The sequence below is a fragment of the Zootoca vivipara genome, chromosome 8, assembly GCF_963506605.1.
Source record: "Zootoca vivipara chromosome 8, rZooViv1.1, whole genome shotgun sequence".
NCBI lineage: Eukaryota > Metazoa > Chordata > Lepidosauria > Squamata > Lacertidae > Zootoca > Zootoca vivipara.
This window is the reverse complement of record NC_083283.1, coordinates 10,704,357-10,716,652: the sequence shown is the minus strand read 5'-3', so window position 1 is coordinate 10,716,652 and position 12,296 is coordinate 10,704,357. Positions and strand designations below refer to the sequence as shown.

General features: G+C 47.4%; 1 protein-coding gene across 2 annotated transcripts in view; it reads right to left on the bottom strand.

Annotated features, from left to right (window-relative positions):
- Positions 1-1,558: 1,558 nt before the first annotated feature.
- Positions 1,559-12,296, bottom strand: part of ADCY8 (adenylate cyclase 8) — a 107,510-nt gene continuing 96,772 nt past the window's right edge. For both annotated transcript variants that reach the window (XM_060277611.1, XM_060277612.1), the window contains 4 exons: positions 11,598-11,744; positions 6,046-6,138; positions 5,095-5,209; positions 1,559-2,135 (listed from right to left, as the gene is read on the bottom strand). In XM_060277611.1, the coding sequence (XP_060133594.1) occupies positions 1,648-2,135; positions 5,095-5,209; positions 6,046-6,138; positions 11,598-11,744 (843 nt within the window). In that variant the 3' untranslated portion in view covers positions 1,559-1,647. The remainder of the gene's footprint in view (positions 2,136-5,094; positions 5,210-6,045; positions 6,139-11,597; positions 11,745-12,296) is intronic.

The following is a 12,296-nucleotide window of genomic DNA, read 5'->3' as shown; positions in this document are numbered from 1 at the left end:
TAAGGAAATCAGCCCTGAGTGCTCACAGATCCTGAAGCTGAGGCTCCAATACTTTGGCCACCTCATGAGATGAGAAGAGAAGAATCCTTGGAAAAGACCATGATGTTGGGAAAGATGGAGGGCACAAGGAGAAGGGGACGACAGAGGACAAGATGGTTGGACAGTGTTCTCGAAGCTACCAACATGAGTTTGACCAAACTGCGGGAGGCAGGGGAAGACAGGAGTGCCTGGCGTGCTATGGTCCATGGGGTCACGAAGAGTCGGACACGACTAAACAACTAAACAACATCTTTATTTTTATGTGGAAATTGTTTAGTTTGGTTATGTAGTTTTTAATGTGCTTTATTTATTTTTGACTACTTTGCTATGTTTGTCATCATGTAAATCTTTTCATATTGTAAGCCGCCTTGAGCATTGTTTTAACTGTGGAAAGGCAGCATACAAATAAAAAATGATGATGATGATGGTACCTATTTATCTACTTGCACTGGTGTGCTTTCGAACTGCTAGGTTGGCAGGAGCTGGGACAGAGCAACGGGAGCTCACTCTGTCGCGGGGATTCGAACCGCTGATCTTCTGATTGGCAAGCCCAAGAGGCTCAGTGGTTTAGACCACAGCGCCACCCACGTCCCTAAACCCCACTTAGGAGCCCCCAAGGGAAGAAGGCTCAGAGCCCAGGGATTGGTGGTGGGATGGTGATGAGTGGTCAGAGGGAGAAAGAAGCCTGGGAGGGGGGTGGTGTTGGAAGCTGAAGCAGTGACAGGGTTTAGTGAACAGGGAGAATCTGTGGCAGAGAGAAGCCCACAAACAGAAGCAGGAGAGTAGGGAGGCCAAGAGGAAGAGATGAGTCAAGCTCAATCCAAGGTGTCTCTTCCTCCTGACGTGACAAGCTCTCCTTCCCTCTGGTCTCCCAGAACCAAGAGAGGCATGAAGGAGGAGGAGCAAAGGCAGCCATGCCGGTGTAGTCTCAGATTTCTTGGAAAGGACCTGGGGGAGAAGTAGATTTAGGCAGTTGTGAGAAGGTGGGGACCTTCAGTATTCACAACATAGGGGCAAGACCTACCAAGGAGAGTTGCTGTGCTCATTAGGCCTGGCACTCCTGAGCCGACTATGTTTCTCTAATAAAGAGCTAACTTCCCTCAGTGTGATTTATTGCTGACCAGTCGGCTTACCTCCTACCAACTCACCTTTCTTGGTAAGCAGCCCAAGAACATAAAAAGAGTCCCACTGGATCAGGCCAGTCACTTATTTAGTCCAACATCCTGTTCTCACAGTGGCCGACCAGATGTCTATGGGGAAACCTCAAAGAAGGACTTGACCACAAGAGCACCCTCCTCACCTGTGTTTCCCAGTGGCTGGCCTTCAGAGGCACCCTGCCTCCAACAGTGCAAGGTGGAACATAGCCACCTTGTAGCCGGTTCAACCTGCCTCATCTTTGCACGTGAAAAAAACATGGTGAAAGAGAGTGGAAGGTTTGTGTGCGTCTCAATGCATGCCTGTGTCTAAAAGTAAGTAGACTTTAAAAAGCAAACAAAGCAGCCCCGATCTTAAAAAAAATTAAACCATATTTTTATTTATATATTTATTTTTTCCCATATAGAAAAAGAAATTAAAAAATGAAGAGGACGACGAAGAAAAGATGCAGGCTCATGGCAGTTCAGTCTTGTCGGCCCCCTCCGCTTGGGCCGCGGATTCCGATCCTCCGGAAGTGAGCAAAGTCCTTCGGTTGTAGTGTCCTTTGATGATCCCGGAATTGTTGTTCTCGTTCAAGATCTGCTTCTGCTTCTGCCTGTTGAGGGACTGCACGAGCCCCAACACGACGGCAGCCAAGGAATACTGCCCCGTCAGTTTTCTTGGTTGCAAGATCAAAGGGTTTGGCTGTACTCTTCCCAGAAGAAAATAGGTCTTGATCTTCCCTTCTTGCTCGCTGATGCCCTTGACGTAGATCTCCCCCCGGTAGTCGAAGGCAAACCCCCGGTCTTTGAGGATGAGATACGTTTCCTCGGGTACCTGCATTCTGCCGCTAATGCCGGTGCTGTCCATTCGGCTTGCTAGGTTGACTGTTTTGCCCCAGATATCGTACTGGGGTTTCTTAGCACCAATGACGCCCGCGACAACAGAGCCATGGCTGATCCCTTAGGAAGGGGAAAAGAGAAAAGATCAGGCTAGAAGAATAGCCATGTTAGTCTGCTGCAGCACAAACAGCAAAGAATGACTGTTTTTGGATCTAACATGGCTGGAGTCCAGTATTTTCACCCCAATGATCACATTCCCCTTCATAGCTTAGCCTTGCTTACCTGCAGGATGGACTTAACCCATCCCTGCCTGCTCAACTATTTCTGTCTGCAGAACTGCCTCATAATACAGTCGTACCTTGGATCCTGAACACCTTGCGAGTCGGAGGTTTTGGCTCCCAAACGAAACAAAGTGACTGTTTCGGTTTGCAAATGTTCTTTGGAACCCGAACGTCCGACGGGGCTTTTGCGGCTTCTGACTGGCTGCAGAAGCTTCCTGCAGCCAATCAGAAGCTGTGTGTCAGGAGTATGGGCAGGAGTCAGGCTCTGGGGCCTGTAGTGCTTTGCAGGACTGGGGCCTGCCTCAGCTTGTGCTGGAGAAGCAGGGAGTGGCCACTCAGGTGAGGCCTCAGCTTGTGCTGGAGAGGCAAGGAGTGGCCAATCAGGTGAGACCACTTGATATCTCACTGCACCTGGTGGCAGGAGCTGGGAGGGATAAAAGCTCAGCATTTCCCTTCAGCTCTTTGCCACAGCAACGGTATCCCTGCCTGGTTGCATCTGGCCTCTTGCTCCTTGGACCTTTGCCTTGCCGACGCCTTGCTCCTTGACTCTCAGACCTTCGCCTCTGCCTTGCTCCTTGACCCTGCGACTACCTGCTGCTGGACCCTCAACCCTGCACCTGTTCCTGCTTCTACACCACCATCTTGCCTCTGATCCTGACGTCCTCAGCCAGGGCTTCAACCGCCCGCCGACCGGACCGTGACACTGTGCTTTGGTTTCCGAACATTTTGGAAGTCAAACAGACTTCTGGAACAGATTCTGTTTGACTTCCGAGGTATGCCTTTCTCATTTCACACTTGTAAGAAATCAACCTTTTAGTGTGGCAGCAGCAATGCTCTGTCGACATGAGGCAAGTGCCTTTGCTGTACTTTTTTCAGTGCCTGCTTGAAACATTTTTGTTTACCTTAGACATGTAGAAGTTTTGTGTGTTTTAGCTGCTCTTGATTTTAATAAACTTTTGAATGCTTTCAGCTGTTTTTTATTCAAGATTTTGAAAATGTTTTATGTGTGTGTGGGGGGTCGGGCTGCGGCTGTGCCTCTTAACCTCAGTACGGTAAATTACTTTGGAACCAGAACAAAAATTAAAGAGGCCCATGTTGTACCACCCAAAAGGGCAGTGGAGAGTCTTCAGCCTGCCAGGCCAACCCATTGGGCCAATGAGTTTCATTTTGACTAAGCCACACCTATCTGCCCTACGCCTGATGTAATATGTGACATCAGGTGTCAAGCTGCCAGGGACTGGACTGAGGAGGAATGGTGGAGACCACCTCCCCCTCCCCCTGAACCTTCCAGAGAAGAGGAAGGCAGTATAGATTTACAACAGTGGTCTGGAGACAGTCATGGCTCAGATATAGAAGAGGGGCAAAGCTGGGAAATAATGGGCAAAGAGGAGGGGGGAGAAGCAGAGCAGCTAGCTGAAGCATTATCACTAGAATGCATTCCAGACCCTCCTCCCAGAACCCAGTGAGCAGTGAAAGTAGGAGAGCAAAGAGCTAAGAGACAAATGGCCATAAGCAGCCACTGTGGGGGGAGGGAAGGGGGTGGTGGAGATTACTTGGAGCAAAGCCATTACTCCAAGAGGCAGCATTCCTAAGCCCCTCTCTGTGAATATTGAATAAAAGACTTGGTAAGAGCTTTTCCTGCCTACTTATCCCTTGCAGCTTGCCATAGGGGGAGGATGGATCAGATTCCCTGAAGCCTGACACAAGCAGGTAAAGAGGTAGTTGAGTTGAAATGATGTTTGCAGGCACCATCGAGCTGTGCCTGCATCTACACAGTTATTTCAAATGGTGTGGGCCAAAATGGGTCACCTGATGGCATTGAAAAAAAAACACAACTAAAAAAAACACCTAGGTCCATTGGAATGGTGTAGAAACAAAGTTTGGGCTTGCTGGCCAGATCCAATTTCTCCATCACAGATCTACAATTTTTAATGGCTCAGAAAGAATGCCCGCAGTAATGTAACCTTAATCACATGCGGCAGACCTGTAATCAAGCTGTTTATATACCAAAGAGTGATATCATTATACTGAATATCATTATATTGAATGGAAGATGGCAGGATCCCCAATGACATGCTTTCTGGTCATTTCCATGCACTCTGGCACTCGTCACAGTGTCCGGTTACAGCAGTAGCGGTTTAGTCATGCTGGCCACACGACCTAGAAAGCTGTCTATGGACAAACGGCATCTCCCTTGGCCTGAAAATCGAGATGAGCACCACACCCCATAGTCGACTGGAGGCCAGGGGTCATTGACCTTTACCTCTACCTGGCTTTAGGCACCAGGCCCGTTGACAGACTAACTCTGTGCTACAAAGCCATCAGCAAACATGACATGAAGGCTGGCAGCATCAACACCACCATGTGGGAATCCCTTGCAGATGACCAGAGTGATTAGAAACAGACAAGTTGTGCATTGACCCCTGGGGGTGGGGCGTAGAGAGAAGTAACGCTATGGTGCATCTACACCAGCAGAACTGGACGCCTTCATCTGCCCCCAGGCGCTGCAGCCTTCCAACAGTTTGACTTCACACCCAAAGGTGCACTCCTCCAGTGTCTCCTGAGACAGAGGGGTGGCAGCTCCCAGGATTACATATTGCACATGGCTTCAATGTAGAGATGCTTGCAAAGGCTTTCTCATTTACTCCAGGGAAGAATCAGCCTCATGCCTTCAAAGAGAAGCCCACATGCAGTGCTGTCCTTTCTACTGATGTGAAGCCCACTCACCTGGGAGCTTTAGGTGCACCTGAAACTCTACATTCGGGTGACTAATGTTAAAGGGCTCAGCCCATACGTACCAATGCGGAGTTCAAAGTTGTTGAACGAATGCTTGTTGATCTCTTGGATGCTTTCGTTCAGCGCTATGGAGAAATCTGCTAGGGCACACAAGTGCCCCCATTTATCTTCGCATTGCTGGGGAGGGAATGAAAAAGCAGAAAATCCATTGCACGAGTCAGGCATACAGTAACACCTTGGTTTAAGTAACTCCAACGCTTCGGTTGGAGTACTTTCAGTTTAAGTACTCCGCGGACCCGTCTGGAACAGATTAATCCACTTTCCATTACTTTCAATGGGAAAGTTCCCTTCAGGATAAGTACGCTTCAGGTTAAGTACTCCACGGAGCGTCTGGAACGGATTAATCTACTTTCCATTACTTTCAGTGGGAAAGTCCGCTTCAGGATAAGTACACTTCAGGTTAAGTACGGACTTCCAGAACCAATTACACTCATACCTTGGGTTAAGTATGCTTCAGGTTGAGTACTCCGTGGACCCGTCTGGAACGGATTAATCCACTTTTCATTACTTTCAATGGAAAAGTTCGCTTCAGGTTAAGTACGCTTCAGATTAAGTACAGACTTCCGGAACCAATTGTGTACTTAAACCGAGGTACCACTGTATAACACCGGTCCTGAGATGACCTGCATTGGCTCCCAGTATGTTTCTGAGCACAATTCAAAGTGTTGGTGCTGACCCTTAAAGCCCTAAATGGCCTCGGTCCTGTATACCTGAAGGAGCATCTCCACCCCCATCATTCAGCCTGGACACTGAGGTCCAGTTCTGAGGGCCTTCTGGTGGTTCCCTCACTGCGAGATGTGAGGTTACAGGGAACCAGGCAGAGGGCCTTCTTGGTAGTGGCGCCAAACTGCATACTGTATATTTAAATCCACTCCAATGTCCTGTACTTTAGACTATGACAAATGCATTAGAAAATACAAGCTGTCTTTGCTAGGCAACAGAAAACTCCTTACCTGTTTTTCAGGTGATAACCCGGACACGGCCATGTAGGTGCTGCCAATGGTTTTGATTTTTTCAATATCTTGAAACCTTTCTTCACCTAGCAACTAACAAAGAAGAGAGTTCTTTGAATCACGTTTATTGGATGCACAGCTCCCAAATTTTTATTTTTCATTTTCATTTTTATTTTTCATCACTTGTGATTTGGAAGGTGTCAATTCAGTGGCACTTTGCAGAAGGGCTAAAGACCTGTGTTTTTTTTAAAAAGCATAACTGTTAGGAAACATTTAAGAATGTTTAATTCCTTGGATGGAATAATATGCTGCAACTCAACACGTTTGCACCAGTATGTGATTATTTGGATATGCATTTATGTGGTTGCGGATTGGACAGAATGAAGATGTTGGCATTTTGTGTTAATGTTTGTGCATTTGCACACACCTGCACTACAGGAGAAACTGAATTGGCCTTCCTTCCCTGGCAGAGGGGGACCCAGGTGGCGCTGTGGGTTAAACCACAGAGTCTAGGGCTTGCTGATCAGAAGGTCGGCGGTTCGAATCCCTGCAACGGGGTGAGCTCCCATTGTTCGGTCCCAGCTCCTGCCCACCTAGCAGTTCGAAAGCACATCAAAGTGCAAGTAGATAAATAGGGACCGCTCTGGCGGGAAGGTAAATGGTGTTTCCGTGCGCTGCTCTGGTTTGCCAGAAGCAGCTTTGTCATGCTGGCCACATGACCCGGAAGCTGTCTGCGGACAAACGCTGGCTCCCTCGGCCTATAGAGCGAGATGAGCGCCGCAACCCCAGAGTCGGACACGACTGGACCTGATGGTCAGGGGCCCCTTTACCTTTACCTTTCCCTGGCAGATCGAGGAGGTTGGAACTCTCTGCTATTTGCATAGAGCATTCATATCCTGACCCCATAACCAGAGTTCTCTGGGCATCCAACTATGAAATTGGCACCATGCAACCCAAGCATAATAACACAAATATAGCATAAAACAAAATGACCAAAAACAAACCTGTTTTTGCACAAACCAGCATACCCTACCGACTGTTTCCTGACATGAGCAACACCAGGTTGTAGTCACTGCCCCCACTAGCTCAAAAATATTCCTTTCCCCACTGTAATGAAAAACCTCTCCCACCGACCAGTTGTGCTAGCAGAGGGGTTTCTGTAGGGATTCAAGCTTCCCATATGCCACTTCCCATGTCTGGGAAAAACGCAACGCAACACTCTGATTTTGCATGAAGTGAAAGATTGCATTTTTATGACTCTCTCGATCAGTTCATCATCTCTGCACCCAACAGCAATTGATGACTAGATGGCACGCTGTTTGCCACACACTCTGTAAATCCAAGCTGTGCTTCAAAATCTTCTGTTGGCATGACACTGCAGTCCTGTCTGCACTCAAGGTCACTGCAGCCGTGCCCAGAATGCTTCTTAAAGTGTGTTTTGCAGAACTGCACAAATCTACAGACTGCCTGGAAACTTGACATGCCCTGCAAATGAGGCTTTAATAATAATAATAATAATAATAATAATAATAATAATAATAATAATAAATGTTGCAATGACCATAATCTGCACTTTTGCACCAGGGTAATAGATGCCATGTAAAGCAGTTTGATTTCACACTCCCTGCACACAAATCTTTGCAGGATCGAAAGGAGAGAGAAATGATCCCTGTAACTGGGGCGGGGCGGGGGGGACAGGAACTTAAAGCATTTCATGACAATATCAATGTTGCTATTACCTGCACTGCGGGAGAGAGGAGGAAATGGAGCAATCGAGATCAAATGGAATAAACTCGAGAGCAAAACTGGTGATGACTGGGTGTGAGTTTGAGGGAGAGGGTGCGAAGAGAGGGAGAGGGAGGAATCACACTGTTTGATTCTTAAGAAACATAAGCCCAGCAGGATCAGGCCAAAGTCCCATTTAGTTGAGCATCCTTATCTCACAGTTGCCAGCCAGGTATCTATGGGAAATTCACCTGTAGGACCTGGGTGCAACAACCGTCTCCCATTTGTTTTGGAAGCAGCCAATGGTTCTGGATATATGTTGCTGGAAACCGCAGGACGTGTGTGTGTGTGTGTGTGTGTGTGTGTGTGTGTGTGTGCTTGTGCTTGTGTCCTGCTTGCTGGTTCCCTGTAGGCATGTGGTCGGCTGCTGTGAGAACAGGATGCTGGCTTAGATGGACCCCTGCCCCCGCCATGCTATCCTTATGTTCTTATTGGCTCAGGAGCATAAGGCCAGGCACTTCATTCACTGAGCGAGGTCACAGCTGCTGCGCTTAATTGAAGTGTCTCAGCAACTTTCCTTCATTTAAGCCTGCTGAAAGAGGCTTCTGGTGGATGTCAATCAACCGTGTCTCCAAATCAAAAGCAGATTAAAAACTGGCAAAGGACTGTATCACTTCCTCTTGGTTCCCAAACTAATCATTATATATACCTAATGATGTCGGGAGTCGCCCCTAATTGGATCCTTTATAAATTAAGCGGTCAGTGCAAGAATAGAAGGTTAAGTTCCTCGATGTGACTGACGCTTTCTGACTTTCTTAGCGCCATGGGAAAATCCCCAGCCAGTGTAGCGCTTAAGTGCCATAGCTGCCAAGTTTTCCCTTTTCTCACGAGGAAGCCTATTCAGCATAAGGGAATTTCCCTTAAAAAAAGGGAGAACTTGGCAGCTATGTTATGTGCTCAAATGGAATAAAGGCCAGATCAGGACCAGGTAACTTGAGAAGCCACCCTACTCCTTAAATATCCAGCAGGCAGCTGCATTTTGCAAGAGATTTTCTCCTTGAAGTCCCCCAAAATATCACAGTAACTCAGAGTAGGTCCTTCAGCGTGACTGTCCCTGTTCTGTGGCACAGCCTCCCCAATGAGATATGAGGGGAGGCCTTCGCTTCTACCCCCTCTTGAAACAATTGAAGTTGTTTTTGCCTTAGGTTTTAAAACAATGCAAAATGAACACTCTCTCCAGTTGTTCTTTGCACTGTTTTAAAAACAACAACATTTTAGCTGTTTTTGTTACATGTTCTCATTTCTCCTTAAAGCACATGTAAAAGGCATTTCATGATTATTTAATATAATTACTGATATTGTTGGATATGGTGCTTCATTTCTAAAGCGTGCTGTTTTGCTCCAGCTGCAGCGCAAAAAACAAAGACATTAATAAATACACCAATAGCTGGATAGGAACTTGGGCATGAAATTGAGTTTTTATATCGATAGACACAGCGGGAGAGGATTGCCGGCAGTGTTTGAAAAAGCTGAACACCTCTTTGAAATGTCTCTGAGCTGCATTACAACACAAGCTATTGAACGTTCCCGTCTTAAAGGCTACCTCTGTCATGCCCTCGGCTTGTCGATCTATACAGATTTGTACAATTGCTCAAAATGTCACCTTGAAATGAAGGGGGGGGGAAGAGTCAGAGCTTCAGGGATCATTATTCCCGTCAACTTGAAATGGCAAGTTGGCAAGGATGCCCAGGTAGAGGCTGCAGAGTGTGAAGAGACAAGCTGGAACAACCACCCCATCTCTGCTGTCTGAAGTGGCTTGCTGGTTTTCTCGAGTAATTGCACTTTCAAGTAGCTGGCATGCTTGTCTCTTGATGCGTCCTGTGATCTGCACTTCCTGACATTTGTACACATGTAACTAAGACACATGGGACCCAGGTGGCGCTGTGGGTTAAACTACAGAGTCTAGGGCTTTCTGATCAGAAGGTCGGTGGTTCGAATCCCTGCAACGGGGTGAGCTCCCGTTGTTCGGTCCCAGCTCCTGCCAACCTAGCAGTTTGAAAGCACATCAAAGTGCAAGTAGATAAATAGGCGGGAAGGTAAACGGCGTTTCCGTGCGCTGCTCTGGTTCGCCAGAAGCAGCTTTGTCATGCTGGCCACATGACCTGGAAGCTGTCTGTGGACAAACGCCGGCTCCCTTGGCCTATAGAGCGAGATGAGTGCCGCAACCCCAGAGTCGGACACGACTGGACCTGATGGTCAGGGGCCCCTTTACCTTTACCTTTAACTAAGACACACAGCAGCCCAGAATCCATGAGGGGGACCCCAATGAGAGAGAAACTCAAAAATGCAACAAAAGTTGGTGAAATGCAACAACAGAGACCTAGCAGAGATGTAAGACCAAACAGAGATTTCAGTGTATCTGAAGAAGTGTGCATGCACACGAAGGCTCATACCAAAATAAAAACTTAGTTGGTCTTTAAGGTGCTACTGAAGGAATTTTTTTATTTTACACCTAGCAGAGATGTAACAGTAAGAGCTGTTCGACAGTGGAATTTGCTGCCAAGAAGTGTGGTGGAGTCTCCTTCTTTGGAGGTCTTTAAGCAGAGGCTTGACAGCCATATGTCAAGAATGCTTTGATGGTGTTTCCTGCTTGGCAGGGGGTTGGACTGGATGGCCCTTGTGGTCTCTTCCAACTCTATGATTCTATGACTCTGAGGCACAAACTGTATTTTGAGAAGCACTGCCATATGCCAGCGCTGGACACCCATGTCGTTTCAAGTACATGGAAGACGTATTGCAGAAATGAGGAGCCTGAGGCCTGGGAAGCAAATGCGGCCCCTTAGGTCTCTCTATCTGGCCCCTGGGAGGGCCCCAGCCCACATAGCCTCTCCCTAGGCCACATCGCTCCCTGCCCTGCTTCTGCCCTTGAGCTCTTCTGATGCCTCTTATTAGACTGGATGGAGGGCAGAGAGCGGCATGTATGGAAACGAGCCAATTCGCAGGGTGAAATTTATATTTGTTGCTCTGCCCACTTCTATCCTTGTCCACTACTGATCCGTGGCCCCTGCAGAGTTGCCAGGAAGGGAATGCGGCCCTTGGTTTGCCAAGAGTCATCTCCTTTGCCTCATTGTTACCAGAATAAGCAGTTGTGTTTGGTGCTATGTTGCCCTCGGGTAATGTAAAGTTCAGGTTGCGAAAGCGGCAAACCTGGAAGTATTTTGCCGCACGTGCATGCGTAGAAGCACTCTACCATGGCGTGCGCATGCGCAAAAGCACTCTACCATGGCGTTCTGCCTTCCTCCACTTTGGTCTCCTGCTCTGCACATTTTTTCTTTCTCACGCATCCTTCCCTTAAGGCTTCTTTTCCAACCTTCCCTCCCCAAATATCCCAACTTCCCTTGCTTTTCTGCTTTCTTGGGCTGCTACCTTTTTTCCAAAGCCCCTGACTTTTTCTTTCCTCTGCCCTTCTGTCTGTTACGTAGGACGCATGCAATTGAGCCAATGGCATCGAGAGTCCTTTCGGAGGAGAGCAGCTGAGCCAATTGGTGTAAGGAAATCTGTTACCTGCCTTCTGTGCCACTGGGGCAGCTCAGCCAATCATTGCCCGAGAACTCATGATCAACCCCTTCCTCCCAAAAAACCCCTCAGCACATTACCATATAGATTGAAATAAAAGCAGCAGAAATCACTGCATGGAGGTTAAACTAATGTAATGATTGAGCTGGTGCAAATGCCAGGCCTCCCGACCCTGACTGCCTGTTTTCTTAAATTTCATTCCACTGCGCACACACGCACACACACCCCAAAACCCAGGGCTGAGAAATTACCTCATCGAAGTCTGCAATGATTTCGTTCAGCAGACGCAGACATTCCACTCCCTGGTTGTTCATTTCAGTCTGGGAATAGAAGTCGGCAAAGCCCGGGATGGAAGCAAACATGACGCCGACAGCATCGTAGGACTGAGAATACAGTTCCTAGGGATAGCCAAAGAGCAAAAGGACAGAGAGGAGAAAAATGCATCTAAGTGACATATTGTAGGTAGCAGACTGAAGGGGGAGGTGGGGAGTTTCATTGCCTGCAGTTAACATTGCCATAGAGTTCTGTGCATCTTGTGAGCAAGAGGAAGGATAGGTGTTTGGTACTTGCTCATCAATTAACCCTCGAGGGATATCAATAATAATAATAATAATAATAATAATAATAATAATAATAATAAAACAATTCATTTATACCCTGCCCATCTGGCTGGGTTTTCCCAGCCACTCTGAGCAGCTCCCAACAGAATATTAAAGACACAATAAAACAAACATTTTAAACTCCCCTAAACTGGGCTGCCTTCAGATGTCTTCTAAAAGTCAGATAGTTGTTTATTTCCTTGACATCCGGATGCTTTAGTTGGAATTCCTGCATTGCAGGGGGTTGGACTCAATGTCCCTTGGGGCTCCTTCCAACTCTATGATTTTATGATATACAATGGTAGATGAAGGACTCAGCCACATTAGTCAAAATACAGCGTTATAAACGCG